Genomic DNA, 26,458 nt, shown 5'->3' with positions numbered 1-26,458 from the left:
CATAATTTGAATATATTAAAACAAATAAAACATCTTGAAGATTGGTTTGTTTCTTTAATTTGGGCCTTACTTCTTCTTTGTTTTCTGATTTTGCCATGCAAGGAATTGAGTCTAAGACTTTGAACTTGCGGGGCAAATGCCCAGCTACCAATCTACCTTCTCTGCCCTGTTTCTTTAGCTTGTAAGGCAGCGATTATAAAGTTGAAAATTACATTCTTTTATTTATTTATGAGAGTAGAGAGGCATACTGTGGCATACATGTGGAGTAAAAGGAAGTTGCATAAACAGGTCCTCTCCTTCCATCATGTAGACCTCAGGGATCACACCCAGGCTTGGTGGCAGGAGACTTTCCCATCTGAGCCCTCTGTGCTGCAGGCTGGAAGGCCCAGTGTCTTACTGGGGTTATATCAGTAGCCCAGTCCATTGGGCCTCCATCGTCTGTACAGTGATTTTCCTGCAAGTTGGATCTGTCTCATGGCTTTGACTTTGTAAACAGAACAGTGGGGGTCTGACACAGTTCTGTAAATTACTAGTTATGTTACCTGGACAATGGTAACTCTAAATTCCAGTTTTAGCATCTCTAAAAAAGAATAAGAAGATTGGAGGGCAATAATTTTAGGTGACTGACTGTTTGTAGACTGCCTAGTACAGTGCCTGTCAGTCACCCTGTCAGTGATTTCTGAAACCCTCTACTTTCTGTGATTTGTCATCTTTCTGTGTACCAGTATGATTCCAGCCATACTAACCCACTGAAATAACAGCTCAGTTTATGGATCATAAGTTCTGCAAATTCTATTCCCTACACACATTGGCCTTTCTTGCTTGCTTAGTTTCTAGTTCTCACTTATGTAGTTGGAGACCTTCTCTCCAGCCTCCACCAAGCCCTGTTAGTCCAACAACCCATTTGTAAAATAAACATACAGACATTTATATTATTTAAAATGCTTGGCCATTAGCTCAGGCCTACCATTGTCTAGCTCTTACTCTTATATTTAGCCCATTTCTATAAATCTATACTTTGCCACGTGGCTTGTGGCTTACCGGTGTCTTTACATGTTGCTTGTCATGGCGGCGGCTGGCAGTCTCCCTACCAGTCTTCCACTTCCCTTAATTCTCCTCCTCCTTGTCCTGCCTACCCTATCCTTCCTGCCTGGCTACTGGTCAATCAGCACTTTATTTTACCCAAACAGAGCAACACATTTGACATACAGAACATCCCACAGCACACTTAGAACCAGTTCAGAGGCTACCTTCTCCAGAAACTCTTATTTGCCCAGTTTTGAAGTGTTCTCCACAGTCAGTGTATATTTTCATGTTAAGGACAGAGTAACTGTAGAAAAGGTTCAGACTGCAACTCTTCAACCATGTAACCTTGAAAGAGTGTCCTTTTATCTCTGAAGGTCATTATTCTTTTAGTAAAAATGGAGACAATAATCTGTGACCTCCAAGAGAGTATTGATAGAAAATTACATGTCCACACGGTTGGGCTTGCCTGGCGGACCGCCTAACTATTTCCGGTTCAGAATAGCCATCTCTGGGTCACACATCTCGCGGGACTGGGACTCTGTGGCTTTACGTGGTTGCGTAAAACGCGCTCGCAGCCATGTAATCTACGAGCATACGCGCATGCGTGGAGTACCCACACGAGTTCCTGTACGCATGCTTGGCCCAACCTTTAAAAAGCCAGTGCCATCTTGCAGGAGCCCCCCTTATCTCCTCACCCATGTGTGTTTCACACAGGCCTGTCACCTCTATCCTCTTTAATAAAAACTCTTTTGTGGTCTTGTTGTGTTTGGGACGTGTTCCTCACGAGGTAAAGCGCCGCTTAATAACTAACAAGTATCACACACTTTTGGTGCACTTTAGGGCACTTGACTATATAAATCAATGCAACAGCTAGCTACCATTGCATGGACGCCCTCTATTGGAACTGCTTATTTACTCTTCTGCCTTTCCATCTAGAGTATAAATGCTGGAAGAAGTAGTATTGTATCAGTCAGCCATTGTATTGCTAAAGCTAAGCACAGTGTGTTAAAGTTAAGACCTCTAAGTCCTGTACATGGTTGTATTAATCAGAAGAATGCAGTAATAAATGATAAAAGAATAAACACTACTTGCAGCTCAGAGAAGGGTTAGATCTGACCACCTAGAGGGATAGGCATTCAGGGTAAATTAAAATAAATTGTGTTGACAAATGTGAGAAATTAAGCAAAGGACGTTTAAAAGACTTTGGCAGGAAGCCCATTGATTTAACCCATCAATCCTTGGGGAAGGTTTTGTTCCTCCAGGTAGCAACCCTGTGAGTGACAGCTGGCACTTGGAAATCTTCAAGCAAGTGTCCAAATAGGATAGCATGCCTTTAATATTTTTTTAAGTTCTGGAGATTTTTTAAGTTCCAGAACAGTGTTGGACAAGATGGTCCAGAAGAGCTACTGAGCTGTTTGGAAAGAAGAGTTTCACCCTTGCTGCTTACTCTTCCCCTGTGTTTTTATTAGCCCCCATTATTCTACAAAACAGAGCTGGTCCTCCAGGTGATTTCACACCTCCTATCTAGTCACTAATCTCTAACTCCATGCTGTTAGGCTGTCTACATCAGGGAGGCCTACAATGCTACATGTTGTATTCAGATATTTTCCTTATATATAGTTAATTAGAAAGTCCTGGTGAACACATAGAGCTAAAATGGTTACTACAGAAATTCAAATAGCCAACCTGAGATTTATTTAAATAATAATATTTTTTAGTAATGGTCCTAGAGCAGTGTTCTCAACCTGAGTCTAGACCCTTGTGGGGATTGAATGACTCACAAGAGTCACCTAAGACCATCAGAATTTACTTTTCACTTCATAACAGTAGCAAGATGACAGTTATGAAGTAGCAACAGAGTAATTTTATGGTTGGGGGTCACTACAACATGAGGAACTGTATTAAAGGGTCCCAACATTAGGAAGGTTGAGAAACACTGTCCTGGAGCTGATGGCAGATAGCGATTATGAGTTCTGAATATTCTCTTATTTTTTTTCCTCTGTCAAGTATCATGTTTCTCTCAAGCTATTTCATAATGATGAAAATTAAATAATCCTCATCTATCACTACTAGAAGAAGCCCATTCCATATCAATGAAAAAAAATCTCTGTAATTTTTTAAAATTTACTTTATATATACATGTTTTGTCTGGATGTTGTCTGTGTACCACATGTGTTCCAGGTGACCTTGGAAGTCAAAAGACAGCATCAGATCCCTTGAGACTGGAATTACAGATGATCAGGAGCTGCCATGATGGTGCTCTTAACCTGCTGAGTCGTCTCTCCAGCCCTTCCCCCAATCTAATTTGTATGCTATTTCTTTTAATTAGAAATACAATAGGAAGAAATTCATATAACATTCTCTGTACCAGGGAGAAGGGAGTCATACCAGTTTTGTAGATACCAAAAAGGGAAGAAATTAATAGTGATAATAATTTCACTAATAATAATAAGGTAATACCTCATGCCTAGTATGTGCCAAGCAGTATTATGAGATATTTTTTTTAGGACTTCTGATCTTAAGAATACTTCTGCTTATGAAATTGTATTACATTCAGTTATTCATTCAACCACTACTTATTAGTACTACATACAGTAAATGAACATACCAAAAATGAATACAAGTTTGGTTCATTGCCAAAGCTGTTTTCTTCCTTCTAATATCAAGGGCATTTTATGAGACTTTTGTGGCACAGTAATCAAGAAATGATTCCAACTTTCTGCTAAGATTTACAATACAATGAATGACACCGTAAATCCTCATTAGAAATTCTTTTCTGTTTCTAAAAAAAGAAAATCTAGGGATAATTGGTATTGCTGATCTTCTAGTGTGGGCACAGCTGGAAAGGCTAGTAAGGCAGCCCTTTGCTCTAGACCGCAGAACCAATAAGAAATCCTGAGGTGCATTTGCCGTGTTTATACTTCTGTGCTTCTGCTTCTTGCCCTCAGGGGAGCTGCTCATCTCTCTCCACACAGTCTTCCTATCTGGATGGTAGTTGCTGCCCCCTCCCTGAAAGCATAAACCAGCAAGAAGGGTAACAGCGTCTGCCAAGCAGAGGGCAGAGTGCCCTTTCCATAGATAGCATTTGTCACCTGGAATGTGAAGGTCTTTGAAAACGTTCTCTCTGCATCACATAAAGCTCTCATGTGGTTTGAGGACCAGACGGGGGACTATAGATCTTTCATCCTGCATGTTAGATGTATAATAATTGTAGGTGGACATGTTACAATGAAGAGAATTATAAATGTTACTGAACATATCTCAAGTCAAATACTTTCAGTTTCTACTGGAGAGACATGAAAAATATACTTTGATCTGTCTTACATTTTTATTAACCACCTCAGTTTATAGTAATAAACATAGGATTAAATTCTTTTCAAGGTTAATGTAAGTCAGTATCCAAAAACTTACTTGTATTAGAATCTGTGTATATTTCTTAGTCATATGTAGATTGCATTTGATTCCATTATTTTTAGCATGGTGGAATGTAAGATGTAAGTTTGCTTGAGAATAGTGATTTAAAACACTTACACTGACCATAATGCAAACTGTCTATTTGTGAGACACATTTCTGTTTTAGATGTAGATTTTTAGTTTATTGTGTAAGTGTATGTTACTTTGTTTATTTTTAACACTTGAAATTGTTCTTGTATTGGACCTATTGGACTTCAATATCTTATCTATAACTATTGGTAATACCACATCCCATTATTAAGGCCTGTTATCAGACTGTTTCTGTACTGTCAACTTCTAGATACTCTCATTTAATTGTGACAGTGGCTAGTTGAGGTCAGTACTGTTATCATCATTTTATTCATGAGGTAATTAAAACTTTGGGAGAGTTAAGGAATTTCCCACCACTACAAGTTATTCAAAGAACTGAGAATTATTCTCAAGCACTTCTGGCTCTGTATCTTTTGAAGCTTGTCAGTATCCAGTATACCATCACTGTCTATACAGTGACAATTTGAGCCAAGAAACAATAATTATCATGCATTTTCTTATCGGAGCAAGAAACCAACTTGCACTGCTCAGTTCTCAGACTGGAAATGCATCCTGTGTTTCTGCAGGGCTGAGTGCAGCAACTGTGAGCCTGGAGAGCTGTGTGGCACAGTCATGCACGGCAATGCGGTCGCCTTCTGCGAGCCACATGGTCCCCGAGAGTTGGTAAGTACATGCTACTGAACTAGCTGTTTCATTGCAGTGCTTACTCTGCTTTTGTCAAAAAAAGCTTCTCTTATGTTCCAGGAGTTCAGATGAAAATTTAAAGTATTATTTGTACTATTACCGATGTCTCAAAATTGGGAGAGGTAGTTTTATGCTCATTTTCAAATATAAAAATGAGGGTTCTGTGATAAAACTGGCAGCATCAGTATGTCTCACTCAACTTGATTTGTAACTACAATTAGATGAATTAAAATACAGATATGATTGTGTATATCACATGTACATAATACATGTGATATATAAGCAAATTGTAACTAAGTTCTTATATAAAGACTGGCTCTTACTATTATTATTTTCTCTTTGCAAGTCAAAAGTTTCTTATGACATTACTTTAAAACTTTGGTCCCTAACAATTAACTTTGATGAACTTTGATGGATTTCTTTTTAAAGAATTCACTGAATAACTGAGTTTGTTTTTAATGTCATTCATGCCAAATGACTCCAGAGTAGGTTACTGTCACTTAATTACAGTGTTAGCCATTGCTTGAGAAGGTAAATTCTGGAACTATATGTACAATGAACTTCTAAATAAAAAACAGAGCAACCACTGACTATCATCATACGGCTCGTGGGCCTTTTATTTTGACTGGGTCTTCCTTTCTGACTTGATGACTGCATTCATTTTACATCCCTGAAAAGGACATCAAAGCATTGATACATCAGGTTCTGGCTCAGTCACTCTGCCATGTTCTGACATGTTCCTTGTGCTCCCTGGTGCCTATCTGCTCTGCTCTCTGGTGCCTGTCTGCTCTGCTCCCAGGTGCCTGTCTACTCTGCTCTCTGGTGCCTGGCCACTGCTCCCTGACAGCCCCCTCTCCTTTTCCTCCTACAGTTTCCTTTTCACTCTGTGTCATTTCAAAGTCACTAACTTTAAGAGTTGCCAAAAAGATTAGCTTCCACAGTAAAGAGGGAGAAAAGCCCTGAGTATATAAGCAACTAAAAGATTTTGTTATCAGGATGTGGAACCCAATTAACTTGGCAGCATGTTCTGACTTTATTCTGCTTGAATACCCTTCTTGTGGTAATACATATATTTAACCTGTTAAGGATATGAGCTTCAGAACATTGATAAATGGAGTTTTCAGTTGAAACTAGATCACAGAATTAATTAGATGTAAATTAAAATAATAGGTGCTTATAATTCAAGTCTCACAAGTTGTTATAATACCTGCAGACAAATGTGACTCTGGTAGTGAAATTCTCTCTGAAAAATAAAATAAATTTGCCAGTACACTTTAAATAATATACCATGATTGAATTAATTATCTATAAATCTTAAAATAAAATTAATTTTATCATAGTTAATTGAGCTGAGAATAACTGCCTATTTGAGGAGATGCTCCATTCAGTAATATTTCTGAAAACATTGGCAATGGGAAATAAAAGTATCTTGTATTATAATGCCAGAATTCATATTTCTATAAATTCCTATATTGAGTAAAAACTGAAATATCTAGTTTATTTGATCAGACATGAATTTATTCCTGATTGTTTCTCTATAGTCCCATATGTGTATTATTAGATTTGATATCCCAGTTGGTTAGTTTTGAGTTGTATATGTGAGATTCATCTTCACTCACATATTAACCCTGTAATCTCAGCACAAGGCAGAGAGGCAGAGGGATGGTGAGCTTGAAGCCTGCCTGTCTCGAAATGTCTAATAAGATATGAGTGGTTTGCAGCTTTGTATTCCCATCCTAAATATTTCCTGAAAATGGACATGTTCTGTAGGATCAAAGCAATAGAATGTACAGTAACAACTTCTATTTAAATATCAGTAAGTTTTATACTGCTTTCGTCTCCTTGAGGCCAGAGTATGTGTAGTATCCATGTTATGTTCATAGAAAGCAGTCCAATCAAATGAAAAGTGAGAGATTCAGTTGTCAGCATCATATTTACTAAAATTCAAACATTTTTGTGGAACTCTAAAACTGAATCCAGTCAAAGCTGTTGTACGTGAGGACTAATATGAGCCCTGAAACACTGCTTATTAAATGATGGGCCTGCTTGTTTTTCATAATCCAGTTCCTATAGATTTATGAAATGAAGAACCACAAGCCAAGGTTTTGGTTGGTTAAGATTTTCACTTTGGATCTACTAAAAAAGCCACCTGTGTCCCCGAAGTCCTGGTACGGGGCCTGGGTCTGAGGTCCCAGGGTTGGTCAGGCGGCCTTAACCAAGGAGGAACCCGGCAGCAGAGACATAGGTGGTGGAGAACCAGGGAATATGGTGAAATTATTAAGGCCACTCCATGTAGTTAAAAGGAAGGTTTATTTTGTGGGGTAACTTACAAGTGAAGAATAGGTAACAGGATCCGGGAAAGGTATGGCGCAGTCCTGTAGTGTTCTCTGGAGAACTCTGCTTGGTCTACCTCCAGCGTCCAGGGTCCTGGAACCAAGAGAGCCAGCACATCCGGATCTCGGGTCTTCAGGGTCCTCTCTCAGCCCCACCTTGTAGGAGTGACAGTTCCCCAAGCCTCAATGGGGGTTGGAACTTCCAGAGGGAAGGCATTTACTTCAATGCGACTAACACAGGAGAGATGTCCAGGGTCCTAAGAACTGCCTTCTGGGGCTCCAGGACCCTACAGGAGATGATGGCAGTGTGGCTGACATAGTCTGGGTCATCTTGATCTCAGGTCTGGTGCTGTGGGTCCCACTGGCACTGAGGGAGCTGCAATGTCTTCTGGGAGTCATTTTGATCCTGTTATAAAATGTTTGCCTGCAAAGCTCCTTGCTTCTGGTATTTGAGATAAAATAGAAATAAATTTAGAACTGAACAAACAAAAACAAACCAAAGGAGCAAAATGGAGTTAGTTAGTGTGGCCTCCTTCAGAAGTACAAAAGGACTCATTCTTCAGACTTAAATTGTCATGTCATTAACACCCAGGGTCGCTTGCAAATGGTGTCTGTGATCATCTCTCCATTCTGAGACCTCTGTTTCCATCACTGAGTTCTGTGGCATCCTCAGACACTTGGTTAACTATTCAAGTCTCAGGTTTTAGGTGGTGATGCTGAATTTCATTTATTTTGCTAATGTAAATGAAGATAAAGAGAACTACATTCTCAGAACTTGGAATGAGTTATGTTGCTCACTCTTTAAAAGTATGTATTTACTGGCAGTGCTGTGGGATCAGAAACAGGTCCTTACACATGCTGGGCAAGCACTCTAATGCTGAGCTGCGTCTCCATTCCTACTGTGTCTTTCTAAAAAGATTTTTCCTCATACAACTGAAATGTGTTTTAGTAACAGTGAAAGCTGGGCTAAAAGACTATTAAATTCAGAAAGATGAAGAACATAATAAACAGCCTTAGCCTATAGTGAATTATCAAGGTTTGTTTAAATTGTCAATCTGTTTGCTATAGTTTGAAACTTACTTGGTTGTTTAAGAGCACTGAGATTTGGTGGGGAAAACAATTCCTATAAGGCATTCATAATTACTATATTATTTATCTAAAACCCATAAGAGGCCCTTTTGTTTCCATAATTTAAATATAAAGGCTTAGTAAAGTAAATTTACACATCTGAAATCACTATTAATAACTTATAAAATGAATTACAAATACAGATGAGTGGATTTTATCTCTTTTTCTTGTCTTCATCTGTCCTAATATTTTTTGTGTACTGTAATGTTTGTGTGAGAGCTCATGTGTGTATGTGTGTGAAGGCCAGAGGTCCTCAATTGTTCTCCACCTTATTTTTAGAGACATGGTCTCTCACTGATCTGGGAGTTCACCAATTCAGGTAAATGGGCTGACTGGCAAGCTCTAGGGATCTACTTGTCTCTGCACTGCCCCCTCCCTCAGCTTCTGGGTTATACAGATAGCCCCTTCATGCTGATGCTCTTAGATGGGTCCCAGGGATCTGAACTTGGGTCCTCATGCTGCACAGCAGACACTTGATTAACCTGGCTTATGTCCAAGGCCCTCCTATGTTTTTGTAGCTCACAGTACTGATGTTAGGGGTACATAGTAATGAAATCAGCATCAAACATCACAGGAGTCCTCAGCCTTCCCTGTGAAGGAAAGAATATGGAATCAGTGACTAATCAAAAGCCAGGGTCAACTCATTAGCCCTTGAAACTTAGCAGTGTTTCAAGCAGTAACTTGCTACTCAGTAGCAGAGGTCACAGCTGTGTGACTTGGTCAGATAGGTGACCCAGCATCATTTATTATGTCACCAGGACAAGTATTAGGATTCTCTAGGATGCTCTGGGCACTAGCAGTGATAACAACCATCATTTATATATAATATAATCATTTTCATTAACATAATACCACTATTTCAAAGAAATGGTTTCATGATTCATCTGGGAATCTATTCAGTTACATGAAATCATTCAATTTATGTGAAATTAAAAGAAAATTTCTCTGTTGGTAGTGTACCTCTTTAGATTTTAGTATGAAATTATCCAGGTGGAAACCTATGAGGGCAGATAGTTAAACTTACTTTAAAAGCTGTGGGGGGAAAGCAGATTTCTTTTCTAAGTACTTTATTGTTCATATTTCTCTGATATCTCTGCTGGGAGGAAGGAGACAGGAGCCTGAGGTCTGGACATGACAGGCAGACGCACATTAAAGACAGCTAGAGTTCCCGCGTCAGGCCACACACTAGGGATTCATGTCTGGCATACAGTAGGAGCTTGCACTGACTCTGGCTGAAGGCATTATGTAAGTTCCCTTGCCAGCCCCTCTTACCTTTGCCATCCACCCACTGGATTCTACAGTCACGTGTTTAAAGAGATGTTTAAAGGTATCGGAACATAAAAGAAGGAAAAGTAAGGCAGTATACTGTGCCTGCCATACTGAGCATGCATTCACACATTTGCTGTTGCAGAGAGTGAAGGCTTGTGAGGCATCCATACCTCAGTATATGGTGTTCAGGAGCCCAGCAAAATGAGAACTTAAATTTCATCTCATTAGAGCTGTGTGCTGCTCCAAAGAATAAATAAATACCTTTATACATAATCGTACATGTGAAACTCCTCTTTCCAGAGTGGAGAAGTTTCTCAGTGAGTTCTTTGTGACACTACAATTAAACAGAAATGTGGGGAGGCTCTTCCCTGGCCCTTATTTATAATATGTCCCCCTCCTTCCCTTCCCTCTCACTTCCTTTCTTCCCTCCCTCTTTAATCTTAAGAAACATTCATAGGTTGTACAGTTCTTTTACAAAGTTGTAAAATCATTACCATAATCAGTTTTAGAATATCTTATTATCTCCCTCTCAAAGATTATGGCATTTAAATTAGCTATTTTAGTCCTATTGACTTAACAAACTTTTGGTTACATGTATCTGCTTTGTGTGTATAGGGCAGGGAATGGGGGTGCCACAGCACACACATAAAGCCAAGGACAGCTTGCTAGAATCAGTTCCCTTCCTTCCATCAGCCAGGTCCCGGGGCCTGAACTCAGCTCAGATGATCAAGTGTCTTTAACCACTGAGGCATATTACTGCCCCTCTGGTTACTTTTAAAAATCATCTTTTTCTAGTTTTTTGCTCTTAATTTATGTCTCATTTTTGTTTGGTCACCTTTTTATGAGACTCTCTTTGGCTCCCAGGCTGGTGGTGAGGTAGAGGGGGTGATAGGCTGCATGTAGTTCTTTCCAAAGCCCTTGCATGGTGACCTGGAAAGTTGCTTCAATAGTACTCTAAGAATCTTACTATCCAAGTTCAAGTCGGGGTCTCTCACAGTTTGCTCCCCAAAGGGGACTAAGGAACCTGTCTATGCTGCTGGCATACTGGTGAACATGATGAGCAGCCGGGAAAGGGAAAACTTTGCAGATAGATCTTTCTTGCTGTTCTTGCTCCCAAAGACTTTCTCCACACAAGCTTGTCTTCCTCTCACATTCCTTGTCTGATTTTTGTGTTTTCTTTCTAGACCACCACATGCCTAAACACAACAACAGCATCTGTCCTGCAGTTTTCCATTGGTAAGTGTCTCTCAGCAATGGTAGCATTTTACATACATGAAAATATATATGGGCCAGGCCCTCTTAGGATTGAGAAAGAGTAAGTCTTTGTAGCAAATAATTTAAAAAGTGAAATTTAATATTTTTAAATATTACACTTCATTCTCACTCCTTGACAGTAGTGAATGGTATTAAAAGTACTGCAGATAATCTATAACATTTTAAAGACTTTATTACATTCCATTTATTTATGGTGCATATGTAAGTGTGTGTAAACCTATCCACAAATGGATGTGGTTCACATCTTACATATGGAGGTCAAAGAACAACTTGATGGAGTTGATTTTCTTTTTCCACCATGTGGATTTTGGTGATCAAACTCAATTTTCAGGATTGGCAGCATCACCTTTATCCCCAAGTAGACTTCACAGCCCTGAGATGTTTTTATAAAAGATTATGTATGGACTTTTAATGTATTGGGTTACTCTATTATGGCAGAAATGCCTTTCTAGTCATGTCTGCTTGGATTAAGATAAACATGTGCTCAATTTTCTGAGCTCTGATGGGTAGTAGAAGAGATAATTATTAGTGGCTGAAGGAAACTAAGATTTTATGTTTGACATAAATAACCTATGTTTAATTTTGGTATAGTTAATGAAAAAAATTACTATATCCTAAAATATTTCTTCTAAGGGCTTCTTATGAAAAGTGAAAGTTCCTAACCAAAATATTCAGTAACAATCTGCCTTTTAATGAAATGGTAGCACTTTTGCTAGCTATTACATTCTTTTTAAAATTTTATGAATATGTGCATGTATATATGCACATATGTGTGTGAATCAATAAGCAACATGAATACATTTCCAAAGAAAATGTTCTAAAGAAAGAAAGAGTCTGCCTTTTAAATGAGACCTAGGTTTATCCCTGATCTGCTGCAGAGTTGCTGACATCTGATAGCCATAGGCAGTGTTCTCTAGTCTCCACCATCTGGACTGTCCATCTTTGGAGATCAGCCTCTGGCAGAAGACCCTCTTCCTCAGCAGCTCCCATTCCATAGTGCATGGCCATGTTGACAGCCAGGAGCCCACTGTGGTTGACTATACCAAAGTGTGGTTTTCTAGCATACACGTATTACTCTTCTATTGGCCAGCCTCATTTCAGCTTGTGTAGGTGTGCGAGACTGCCTCATTAGAGATTGGATTACTTCTCACATTAATAGTATAGCCCACAACATTCTACAGGCAAATCAAAAGTGCATATTTATAAAAAAAGAAAAGCTAGTGAAGGTAGGAATAGTGAGTTTTTAGCTTTTTTTTCAATCTGTTAGCATGCCCATCCTAACTTTCATTATCAAGATGAAATATAGTTCTTTTTATGGTTGTAGTTTGACAATAAAAAAAATTTTAAAACTATAGCCTGGCAGGTATCTTCATGGATCTTAACTAAAATTAATGTGTTCTATTTATTAAACCAATTGAAAAGTCAAAATAAAAAGAAATTACAGTTTCTAGTTCATCTGAATTGGGGGTGTGTTATTCAGGGTTCTGTAGAGTCACAGAACTTATAGAATGAATACACACACACACACACACACACACACACACACATATATATATATATATATATATATATTACATACATACATACATATGGGGAATTTATTAGAATGACTCACAGGCTGTAGTCCTGCTAATCCAACAATGGCTAGCTGTGAATGGAAAGTTTAAGAATCTAGAATTTGCTCAGTCCCAACAGGTAGGTGTCTCAGCTGGTCTTTTGTATATGCTGGAATCCCAAAGTAGGCTCTAATGCCAGTGAAGGAATGGATATGCTACCAAGGTGAGGACAAGCAGGAGAAAAAGGAGCCCTTCCTTCTTCCATTGTCTTTATATAGGCTTCCAGCAGAAGGTGTGGGCCACATTAAGGGTGTGCCTTTCACCTCAAGTTCTGAATCAAAGGCATGTGTAGTTCAGCCTTAAGGCCCAGATCAAAGGCATATATCTTTTAATCTCAAAGGTCCTGACAAAAGGTGAATTCACTTCAAACCAAGCAGAACATCTCTCACAGGCATCCCCTCCATTTCTGGATTGTAGTTCATTCCAGATATAGTAAAGTTGACACCCAAGAATAGCCATCACATGGAGTATTCTTTTTGTTAAAAATAACCATTATTTTCAAATATTATTATTCAGGCAATGAAGGACCACAAAGGAATCCATAATTCCACTAGATTTTTTTTTCATTTTAATCAAGGGAAAAGAGATCTAGTATCAATTAAATTATTCTTTATTATAGGAAGGAAAAAAGTCTACTTTTATGAATAACAGATATGACATCAATTCTCTATTTTCTTCACTTTTGCAGTATTAGTCAAAACTAATACCTTTGAAGTATCAGTCTAATAGAACTGATGAAAAGGACCAAGCATGGAGAGTTAGGGAGTTGGCTAGAGAGTGCAAGGTTTAGTATATCACATTCAGAACACAGAATAACTCCAGGCCAAGGTCTTTGGGTTAGACATAGCATCTAACTTAGCCCCAACTTTGATTTTCCTACATATTCACCAAGTAGCTTGTATAATTTAGAGCACAGCTTTGAATCCTGGCTCCGATATTAAATGATACAAAGAGTAACGGAACCGAAAAGAACTGGGTCTGCGAGAAAGAAAGAAAGAGATTCAAGTTTATAACCTACAAAGTATGTTTTTAAAATCTTTCTGGGTGAAGGTTATAAAGTAAAAAAAAATGAAATTATAATGTAGCATTGGGAATGAAACAATATATTTAGTTAGAGAAATTTTAATTTATTGCTTAGAAACTTCATTGGGAAATTTATTTTCTACATTTTGAGGCTAGAAGTTTTCAGGTGTAAAGAAGGGTTAAAACAATGTAATGACAAACCATTACCTATATTGTGTATGATGTTGTATGGTAAATATAAACATTGTAGTTGGAATGGTTTCCAGAAATGACTTCATGTATCTCATGACCATTCATTTATATGGACGTTTATGAGGTAGAAGGCAGTGGCACCATTCTGTTGACAAGGATGTATGAGGGCTAAATCTAAGCATGAACATAAATCCTAAGTGTGGCATAAATGTGTGGATTCATTTCTAACTTTACAAGCCTGCAGTAATGAAATATCAAAACAGCAACTGAAGTTTAATAACTATTTCTTCTATACCCACCTCCAAAGTTATGCAGAATCAGTTGTGTGTTGTGAGTCCAGCATTTGCATTTCTTTATATAACTTGGTATTCTCCAAATTCATACTATCAATGTACTTATAGTCAGTTTTAGTGCCACTGTTTCAGAAGCCACAGAGCATGTCCAGTGTTCATAATTAGCAATATTTTCATATTGTCCTTGTAGACATTTTCAGTTATGTTACAAATATAATCCAAAGAAGTCCCAAATGCCTTGGAGACCTATATACAAAAATTGCTTACATTACTAAGGAGTGTCTTAAAGTTCCTTCAAATATGTGTAATGTGGATACTTAAAATGGTATATGCATATTACTCATGTGTTTCATGAATATAAATAAACATATGCACATAAATAAATAGCTATGCAAACATTCTTAAATAGAAGATTTTGAGCATTAAGAGCATTCTGAAAGCCAGTTTTGCAAGCTAAAATTTCTTACATTATCAGTAGCTAAGCCATTTTAAAAAGTGTCCTGAAATACTCTAAGAACTTTTCATTTTTCCATTCCAATGAAAGATCTTGTTTGCATTTCTGTGCAGAGCCATCGATTTGCTGCAGTCCTCACTTGATTCATTGGATTCCACTCATGGAATTTATGGTTATCGCCTTAGGGGCATTTACCCATTTCCCTTAGATTTCCTCTGGGATGGGAAGAGAAATTTGAGCTGATGCCCTTGTGAACCATTATTGTACAGATTTCTCCAAACTGTGTTCCCAGACAGAATTCTGATTCTGAGGGAAATATTGGTGGTTCTTTGTATTTGTCGTTCATTTAACAGAGTTTTACTGAAAATTTGCTCCTTGTTGTCTTGAGCTAACTTTAGTTATAGTAAAAGAAAAAGTGAGAAGACAGTACTTTTACAGGAGTCAGCTAGTGCTGTGGGAGGCACTTTATTTGCAACAAGAACTCTCCAGTGCCAGATTGTTACAGTAGTGGGTGATAATTTCAGGTTGTTACAGTAGTAAGTGTGCACAGATTCAGGAGCCGGGGCACAGTCAGTCCTGATGGTGGTATAATTCAAAGGCAGAGGTTGTGGGGAGCTTTCTAACTAGAAAGACCCTGAGAGCCAAGAACCAGAGTCCCCTACCAGGTCAGAAGAAGGCGCAATAGGCGATGAGTGGAACACAGGCAAGGGGAGAAGTGAGAGTGCCCTCCTAAAGCAGGACTGGCCTGGGCAGACGTGAGCAAAGTCAGGTAAATCTGGGTATAACCGAAGAGCTAGTTCATCTAGGCTGCAGATTTTAATGTTTATTAGAGGGCTAAGTGAGAATTTTTAGTCAGTTAAGTGACTTTATTTAAAATGACATAATTCCAGCACTTGGGAGGCTAAGGCATGAGGATTGAGAGTTCAGGACAGGCTGGCACACAGAGCAAATTCAAGGCCAGCCTGTGCTACATAGTCAGATCCTGTCTCAATAAAAACCATGAATTTTTTAATGTCATTGTTTAACAGAGGTCTACAAAAGGGCCTCTTAAACAATAAAATATAATTGTCCTGGTTAGCTTCAACTGCCAACTTGACACAGCCCCAAATTATCTGAGGGAGTCTCAGTTTGGGGATTGCCCCAATAAGATTTGTCCGTGACATGTCTGTGGGTCATTTTCTTGATCGCTGGTTCATACAGGAAAGCTTGCAGTAGTGTGGGAAGAACCATCCCTGGATGGGTGAACCTAGGCTGCATAAGAAAACTAGCTGAGGACCTGGAGAGCTGGTGAGTCAGTGAGCAGAGCACCTTCTCCATGGCTTCTTCTTTAGTTCGTGCCTGACTTGCTCAAGGATGGATTGTGACCCAGAAGGGGAAGCCAAATAAAACCCTTTCCTCCCCACATTACTTCTGGCCATTGTGTTTATCACACCAGAACTCAAACTAGGACAACAAAAAAGGGAGTTCTTTAAGAAATTTGTTTTTACAGTTGTGTTAAGACTGAACTTATGATTGGCTTGATAGAAACTTGCATTGAGCCACTCTATGAATATACTTATTCACTTCTACCCAGTTCTTTCTTTAGATGAATAGGAATCATTTGCCAAATAAGAATTAAGGTAAATAGACACCATAAAGAGCAACTAGTGTGGGATGGGGAGGTAGTTGGCTCAGTGGATAAAGCATTTGCCATCTAAGTGTAAGGACCAGACATGTATCTAAAAAGCTGAACAGGTATGCAGCCACCCGTAACCCCAGAAAACAGAGGTAGGGGATCCCATGAGTAGCTGGTTACTTAGAGTAGTGGGAATCATCAGCACATTCTGATGTGGAATGCACTGGGAGGTGAGCATGGAAGAGTCTTGGCATCAACTTCAAGCCTCACCTGCATATATGTGAACACACACACACACACACACACACACACACACACACACACACATGCACACACATGCATACACACACACCCAAAAAACAAAAACAAAAACAAACAAAACTAATGGTGGGACTTGGGCAAATCTGTCTTAGCATGTGACATTCTTAGATCCAGAGCTGGGACTCACAAATAGAAATTTACCACCAGAGTGACAAATAATCATTCCAGTGACATCGAGGTAAGTGCTAAATCGGTGTAATGCAGGGTTTCGTGACAAAAGTGTTTTAAGAGAAATGATCTGAAGAAATGATGTCAATCATTGAAGATGATCCTGAAGAAAACTAAGAATCACCAATAAATTTTGCTTCTACTGACAGAAATAGGCAGAAATACATACTCATATACTCTGCAGAATGGAGTTATTGAGCAATTTTCGAATATCTCATTTGTTGATAATTCATAAGATTGATTACCTTTTAAATTTGGCTTTATTTTTAGATGTCTGGGATTTTGTTTTTGTTTTTTATTTCTATTGGATGGTTGTATGTCTGTTGGTTATTGTGATTTTATTTTGAGGAATTGTGTATGTGTGTGTTTATATTGGGAGAGAGAGAGCGTGTGTGTGTGTGTGTGTGTGTGTGTGTGTGTGTGTGTGTGTTTATATTAGGGTGTTATTTGTATGTTTGTATTTTTTATATTGGAGGGATGTGAATCTCTGTGTTTTTGTATTCCTTTTTGTTTGCTTTAATAATCCAAAGCAGTGAAAGATCATTAGATTAATATATGCTTTATATTTAGATATGAAGATATGAAAGAATTCTTGAACCTGACTCTCTTTCTGTACTACACATGCCAAAGGATCTTTGAGATAAATAAGAGCTGCCTGCTTTGTATGAACATGCTTTGAAAACTAAATACAGGAATAATCCCAAGTTTGAGGTGCTCTTAGCTGAATTGGAAATTTATGAAAAAGAAATGTGGCTTCACTTTTTTATTAAATAAAGAAATAAAATGCCACTTGTGTGAGAGATTATAGTTCATTGGGCATAGAGAAGCTGCTCATCTTGAGCCCAATTCATAAATATCTTAATTACTCAGAACTTGATTCAGTGAATAAATTTTCTCAGTTCCTTTAGAGCAGGTAATTCAGAGGGAGGAAAAACTGAGTCCTCCATATCTCTGTGTGAATTACTGCTCATTTCCTCCATGAACTTACTGAAATTATATACTATATTTCATATTAGAGGCTTGTGCATTGCAAGACTTGCTCTCCTTGCTAAGTAAGACCTTCAAGAATTCTGACTGAATAGTGAAACCCCATCTGAGACAGGAAATCTGTGTCATACCAATGACATCTCTGGTGACCTGAGCTCAAAACAAATATCAATAAAATGTGGAATTTTAGAAAATTTTAACGGCAAAATTAATTTAATGCTATACTTTATGAAGTTCAATACATGTTTTGTTTGATTATAAAATTCTTGGGTATAAACTATATTAAAATTACATTTAAAGCTTTATTTGCATGTCTCTAAGGCTGTATGTCCACACACAAAACCTAAATATGTGTATATAATACTTCTGAATAGGATAAATCTATCTATAGAATAAATATATATGTAGAATAAATTTGTATAAATATATTTATAGAATAAATAGAATGTAAAGAATACTTCTGGATTGAATCAATAACTGTGAAGCTGATTTTGACCCAGCATATCCTATCTTTCATAGCAAGAGTGGCCTGTGCCTCTGTAGGGCTTACAAGACTAGTTTAAGTTAAAAACATACATGGTTCATTTTGAAATATACTTATATATTTTAAATTCTTTTCACACCAAAGAATTAAATGTTATTTTTAAAACAGACTATTTTATCAGTTTAAATACTGTAGTAAAATTACACTAAGTATATGTTTCTGGAAAATTTTTAGATTAATTTTTAATTGCTAAAAACAGTAACTAAATAAGAGATAAGCTTCATTTAAATTAAAGTACTCTATTGGAAAGTAAAGATATGTCCTTTCTCTTGAAATATTCACTGTGTCACTCATCCAGTGATCCTTTAATACCAGCAATTCATTCATAACTACATTCTGCTGGTATTTATCAGGGTTTTTCCTCACAGAAGGAGTACCTAAGTAGATGTAGAATGAGAAGTTGATCACCAGTATAGACAATATTCTCTCCAGTACCACTCCTCTGAAAACTCATTCTGCTGCCCCAGCCTGATGGCTCTGGACCTCCAAGCCCTCTGAATTTCTTTTGTGATATCTGCTTCACTCTGCCTTGACTGGCCATTTCTATACATCTTCTTTACCTTTTGTTGCTTAGATAACCATCAAGGACTAGGGAATGTGCATCTCTTTGTGGCTTTAGATACATGTGAACTAGATTGAGTTTAATTCTTGGGTGTAGAAAGTGACTTAGTGGTGTTCCACATTTGTGCTCAGTATCATTCCTGACTTCTGTGGCAATGGAATAGGCTGAGGGAAATCCAAGAACAATTCAGATCCTAATGTGAACCAGCAATTTCAAGTTCTTTGTTGATTAATCAAGAGCACTTGATAAAGGACCCTCCTATCACAGAGGGAAGCTCTTCAGGAAGTTTGCTATATATGATGTACTGCACCTGTAATCACTACGATAACTAAGAGAATTATCAAACCAAGCATATGCATCAAAAGATCCCATACTATACCTTAAATACATATAGTTATGTCAACAAAAAAATAAAAATAAAACTTCTTTAAAAGTTGGTTACCAAATAGTTTGGGCAAGGAGAGTTTCTTTGTGAAAAGAAAGCAAGTTGGACAGTACGCAACGATGGTGGCAAAGTGATTCAGAGCAGAAGAAAGCTGAAGAGGGCTGCCTGGCGGGACATCTTGGCAAACCTGACACATTTTACATCTCCTGTCCAGAGTCCCTCCAACATTGTCTCTGGCAAAAGCTCTCTTACGTGGCATAAAAGTGAACTGGAAAAGGATTGGTACCTGGAAGCGATTGAGGGAGCTCACGGCATTTGTCACATATACAAACTGCAAGAGAATCAATGTGTCTTTTCCTGTGATAGGTATGGCAGTGATGATGGAGAAAGTTAGGACTGAAAGAGAGACAGCACAAAGTAGGTGGCAGCTGTTCATCTTATATCCTGTGGTCACTGTCCATCTGCCATAAACTGGAAGATGTTCTCTAACGAGGCTTCAGCCAGGAAGACGACTAAGGAACCAGAAATGAATGAATAAGTCATACTCTGTCATGTTTCTTTGCAGAGTCCACAGATCCTATTCACTGATCGATTCAACCCCAAGCAGAAATCATTGCTCCTTGTTATCCTCATTTAAAAAATAAACAGATAAAACAGAAAATGGAAAACACTTGCTTTGAAATCATAGTGTTTCCACATTTGGAGTATTTAAAAGAAGCATGTTTTTAATACCTTCAGAATATCTTTGAGGTGCCATTAATTTAAATATTTTACTTTTTCTCCTATTCCTTAATATCTATTTGAGTAAATGCTTAAAATGAATCTTCCTGTGTGCAATAATCCTTTCTACATTATCCTGTTTCCTCAATTATAAATTATAAATATAACTGTATTTATAAATTATAAATATGCCATTTTCTCCAGGGTATTTTTAGTGGGCAAAATGCAATGTGGACATTAAACCCTAGATTTCCATACTTAAATAATTATTAATTGATAACTCAATGCTGACCAAATATTCTAGACATATTCATTTCTCTAAATTGACAATTTCTACTAATAATGTTGTATCAAATTTATTAACTTTGATTGTCCTATTTTACCAAAATTGAGTTCATGTGTTCTTGACAGGTCCAAGAGTAGTTCCAAGATTTGCCTTTGTGTAGAATGGAACCCTTTTTAATTAAAGTGATTATCTGTGGGGTCCTTTCAGCCACAATTCCCATCTATGTCATTTGAACATAGAAGCCCCAGGACATTTCCTGCCTGGACTGCCACAAAAAATTATCTGATAGAGTGAGCATTCTTTCCTACTCAGCTTTTTACCCATGAATCAAAATGCTGCCTCTTTGGCCCCAGCCGCTGAACTTCAGTGAAACACAAGCTGCCAGCTTCTCATGCAGTCACAGCATGGAAAGATCAAGCCTGCCCTTCATGGAATCCAAGCCCTGCATTGGAGGATGAGTAACACCATCAGACATGTGATCTGCAGCTAAGAGCATACCTACTGGAAAGCAGGCAGACTGCAGGCTCAGCCAAGGACCATCTTTCTGAAGCCATTCCTTTGCACATATTTTAACTCATGATCTAAGAATCTGGCATAATGACATACTTAAGACAAAACTCTCATCTTTCCTGCTAGATTTTCCCACTTGCCTGAAACATTACATTCATCCCATGGTATTCTGTGGTAGCTGATGGGCAGTAAAATAGTAAGGATAATAAAAACAATTTACTGTGAATGATATTAGACAAGAAGCTAGATTGCTACTAGAGAAAAGCTAATTCTATTTTTATAAAATTTATAAGTGCTATAAATTATATCAATATATAACATTATAATAGTGTAGGTTTCGTAGTAGGAAAGGAACAAAACAACATGAAAACTAGGAAATACTAAACTGACCTGAAAATGACAATATTTTATGTTTAAAACTGGGGGTCATAGTATAGTTACAGATTGTAGGTTAGTGCTTTTAGACTTGACCTATTAAGATATCACTCCTGTAGTAACAGTAGGTTAGTTTGGTATAATAACAAATGAACCAATGCTCCTGGAATGTTTATTGCAGGCTCTGGAGAGATGGAAACAAAACTCTAAGTATAAGACAGCCATTTTCTACACCATTATTGTTAAAGGTAAATAAACCTGAACAGCTGCTCCAGTGAAATTCATGGCACTAGCAAACAATGGACCGTGCACCTAAGGGTAGTCTTGACTGGGCAGAATTATTTTAAAGAAAAACCACAAAGTAGCAAATAAGCTCTTACTATTTTCTTTGATGCTTTGGGGATACTGTGATGGTACCCCTTCCCCCACCCACACAGTATATTATTTAAAAAAACACTCAATCCCAGCACTCGGGAGGCAGAGGCAGGCGGATCTCTGAGAGTTCGAGGCCAGCCTGGTCTACAAAGCGAGTTCCAGGACAGGCGCAAAGCTACACAGAGAAACCCTGTCTCGAAAACTAAACAACAACAACAAAACACTCATAGCTTTAAAAAAAAAGCATAAGATATAATTGACAATTATTTTACCAGTGGGTTCGTGGTGCCCATCATATTTCCCAATTTCAGTTTAGAGTGAGGCAAGTCTCTTCATTGATCACTGCAGCTGAGGGTAGTAGGCTACCTGGGAGTGACAATGTCTAGCCTTTTAAAAGCTTTCCTCAAAGTTGCTCATTCATTGCTTTCTCTCCAATCTAAAGCTAATGACCCTGCCCTCCATTTACCCATCTTGAAAGATAAAGGGGGCATGTTGATCCTGCGAAGATATTCTCCAATCTTAGCAAGGAGCCCTAAGCAGCCAGACTGCACGCATTCCATAACTTTATGATGTTTTTATACCTAATGCTATTATTTACATGCAGCGCCTAGAGCCTGCTCATTTCAGGGGGTGAATGAGTGATGGCAGCAGGAGCCATGGTGCCACAAGAGTCCTCCACAGAGCCCTGTTCAGACACTCCTCAAGCCTGCAGTATTTATGGCCCCGCTCCGTTATCCAGAGGCATGATTTCGCCAGTGTTCTTCGCCATTTATCAATTCTGTGAGATGGGTCCTCTCCTCCTTCTGAGGCTCTGGGCTGCATTTTAAAAGGCAGATTGTTTTTAAAGCAGAGCTTTGGCGAGGAGGAGGCTGCTCTCTGCAACCACTGAGGGTCCCCAAGAGGACAATAACTCCCTCTATTGTGTTCTGCTCTGATCTGATTTTCTTTGGAAAGTTCTTGGATGAGTGGGAAAGGACATAACCATGAAAAAACTACCCAGTCCTTGAGAGACGAAATGCCAATTGATTTATCCTGTTACTATAAAAGGGGGAAAATATGGAGGGAGATGCCAGAAATAGAAGCTCATAGTCCCTAATCTACAATTTCATATTATGAAAAAAGAAAAAAGAAAACTACAGGAAAAGGTTTGTTCTTTAATACATGTGGTGGCAAACCTGGCATGACTTGAATTCATTTGCCAGCAAGACTTGACTTGAGTGATTCAAAGCTATTTATAGCCTTTATTTCTTATATTTTTGGTAGTGAGCCTAGCCTTTAACAGCTGAGCCATCTCTCCAGCCCTATTTATAGCCTTTATTTCTATGACAAGTGTGTATGCACACATTTCACTGCAGAAATATCCATGTACTGGGTTAGAAAGTATTGTCCCAGCTTTGTTTGGGGTGTGCGATACTATATGGTATATGTACCATATTTCCTTTCTGAAATCTGTAAATTTAATAAATAAACTATCTGAAATCAATTATCCTCTAAACCTCATGGGATTAAGAACCTATATAGTTCTCTTTCTAAGGAAGGAGTAATTCATCAATGTTCATTAGAGGTTACTGATATTTCTAACTTCAGATGGCCTTGATTTTACACCAAAAGCTTGTACAAGTTGTTTATTTTATGTCAGCTGCCAAGACAGTTAGAAAGAAATGAAAGTTTTTTAAATTAATTTTTAAAAGTTTCTGGCTCCAGGAGATGATTACAGTCTTCTCCATGTGTGTATGGGATAGTGAATGAACTACTGAACATTGAGCAATCCTGTATTGTGCTTCAAATGGGCTAGACTTGACTTGTATTTATAATTGCAGTTTGTTCATGTGCTAGTGTATCTTTGAGAATATCAACTCTACAACAGCTCTGTGGAGTCCCCAGTGGATCAGATTAGGACAGAAGCACTCCACTGAGCAAGTGCTGGGAATTGATGGTCCTCTTCAGGTTGTATTGAACTTCTGGGGCTCATGAGATTTTATTCAGGTTCAACTCCAAAACTAAATATTTCTTATGTAAACAAATAACTGCTTAAATGTAATTTCTTTAATTTCAACTGAATGGTAATGTGATCCATTTCCTTATCAGAATATTTTAATTTACTAATAGAAAAAAGAATTTCAGAAAATTTTAAGTTCTTTCTCATATATTTCTGTATACCTATTCATTTTAAATTGACAAATAGAATTATATGCATTTGCCATGTACAACATGTTGATTTGAAGTATCTACATAACTACACATAGTGGTGCACACTTTTAATGCTTGAGAGGCAGAGGCAGGTTGATCTCAGTGAGTTCTAGTACAACCAGATCTACATATTGAGACCCTGTATCAAAAACAATCAATCAAACAACAACAAAAAAACATATCTACAATACAGATTCTTCACATTCCAGGATGACTGGATCTAGCCACATACATTCCCATTCTCTTTCTATTGTCAAAATACATTATCACTGGATTGTGCCATGCTCAGAAAAATAGAAGATAAAGTTGGGGATGTGGATTGCTGCCCTCTGGTACAAGGGCTCTTAGACATGCATGAAACTCAGGAATAAACATTGTGTTTGTTCTCCGCAGGAGGGGTTCACAGTTTGTACAGTTAATTTACAGTTTAGAGGGGCATGGCAAGGGTTTCTCTAAGGAAAAAAAATGTAAAAGTGTAGAATTAAAATCAGGTACAAGTATGATTATATATTTAGAATGAAAAATTAGAACCAGTTTCAGATTTTTGAAAGTAGCAGTTCTACAGACATTACAAAATCAAGAAATAACCTCTTTGATAATTTTTGGTGACCTTATCATGTTGATCCATGTTCATTGGCTGCACGCTTTTAAGATATTTTATAATATAACAAGCAATTTCATAATACTTTTTATTAAGAGCACAGAGAGGTAATTCTGTCTCTAGTTTTTGATATTTAATATTTTACTATACCTATTGCTTTTTAATAATGCCATTTAAATTTGGAGGATAATTATTAAACAAGAAAAAGTCTCATTTAGATTTCAGGTCATTTTAACTTTCTCTGTGCAGTGACTAATCTTAAGCTAATATTTGAATTGACGTCATTCATTAACCAATGTGTCATCATTGTCTGTGAGTCATGGTGCTGTGTGCGTCAGCACAGTGGGCCATAGCAGTTCCTGGTAGCTCTTTTCATACTGGGAATAACTATACTCTAAAATAGATTCAAACTACAGAAGAATGTCAGAGCAACCCACAATAAATGTATCTTCAAATCAGTTTTTCCTTACATAATTCCCAATGCAACCATGCTTGCCATCACCACTGGCTGCCAGGAGGGAGTAGTAAGAATGCAGACAGCAAATACTTTAGAATACTATTATGCAACACATTGCTAGAGTCCTTAGAAGGGCCTTCGGAAGATGCCAATACATGCAAGTCAGCTTAATGGTAAATGCATTTCTGTCCATACTAAACATGTTAGAATTATATACTGTGTTTATATATGTTGCATTAACTCATGTGTCTGTATTTACATTCTGATAAATTATTTCACTTCCTTTTATTCTCCTGTTAGTTTCCTCTGTTTTTCCTTTTTATTCTCCTCTTAGTTGCCTCTGTTTTTCCTTTTAAGTTTCCATTGCATCTTTAAGACACTTCTATATCATAGTCATCCACAGGAACCATGAAGATTTCTACAAACTGCTACATTTTGTGATCTAATTCCTAATAAGTGGTACACATTAATATAGGTTTTGAAGTTAAGGGTCTTCTTTTGCATTCAGAGTATTCTACAACATGAGACTTTATTATATATATATATATATATATATATATATATATATATATATATATATAATATTGACATACATTTTGATATTGGTATAAAAACATGGGGAGGCAATGTCCATGCCAAATGTACCCTCTACCCACCCTTGAGTAAGTATGCCCCTGGCAACACTCTGTAAAAGAAAAGTGTTTGTCTCCTTGATTGCTTAAATTTTTGCCACTGTGTTTTAACATCTTAGAACTGGGAGTAAAGAATGAGCCACAGTTAGCCAGGAATGCATTTTGTCAGGAAACATGGTTATTATGTTGACTGTCTTAGTTTTAAGGTGACCTACACAAGAAATGTACAACTGGTTGCTGGATCTTTATTTTACCTTTTTCTTTTCTTTTATTTAGTTGTTGATTTATGTCACCAAAGGACAATGTTAAAACAAGAACAGAGATGCAACATTGGCAATTCATGTGCCATTGTAAACAGATTGTCTTGGTATAGGTTTAATAGACATCAATGTACTGCCCTGGCACTTTCGAGAGTTTCCATCTCCATTCTGGTAGATGGAGGCTATACCTCTCAATTCCCTGTCCTGCAGTAAGAGGAGCTCCATCAGAGCCAACAGTGATGCAATGCAACAAGGAGATTAAATCTGGGATCAGTGAATGAATCTCACTGAAAGTTGCCAAGGCAAAGGGTTCTGAGATTCATTCAGCAAAGGACTGAAGTGTGTGAAGGAACCCAACAAAAGGCATGGCCAGTGTAGGAGCCATACATACAGACCTCTGGCTGTGGTAGAACCTGCATGATGGTGGTCAATAAAGAGTGTTTTACCTTTTAGGAGAGAGAAGCTGGTCTGGGATCTGTTTTTCTTGAATGACAGTGGAAGTCAAGAGAAATAAGACTGGATAAGAGTGAAGAATTCTGAGTCCACACATAGCCCTGACATTAGTGCTACTTTTTATAGTTTGTTGACTCATTTATTAAGGGATTGCTTATCCTGTGGCCTGGCTTCCATTAACAAAGGCAGAAAGTCAGAAAATTCCTTGTCCATTTTTTCT

The 26,458-nt window shown here is 37.8% G+C and overlaps 1 protein-coding gene across 2 annotated transcripts in view; it reads left to right on the top strand.

Annotated features, from left to right (window-relative positions):
* The window catches only part of Reln (reelin), a 459,087-nt gene that overhangs the window by 227,109 nt on the left and 205,520 nt on the right, over positions 1-26,458 (top strand). For both annotated transcript variants that reach the window (XM_036180358.1, XM_036180357.1), the window contains exons 7-8: positions 5,097-5,193; positions 11,129-11,180. In XM_036180358.1, coding sequence (XP_036036251.1) covers positions 5,097-5,193; positions 11,129-11,180 — 149 coding nt within the window. The remainder of the gene's footprint in view (positions 1-5,096; positions 5,194-11,128; positions 11,181-26,458) is intronic.

Source organism: Onychomys torridus, chromosome 3 (assembly GCF_903995425.1).
Source record: "Onychomys torridus chromosome 3, mOncTor1.1, whole genome shotgun sequence".
Taxonomy (NCBI): domain Eukaryota; kingdom Metazoa; phylum Chordata; class Mammalia; order Rodentia; family Cricetidae; genus Onychomys; species Onychomys torridus.
This window is presented reverse-complemented; position numbering and strand designations above follow the sequence as displayed.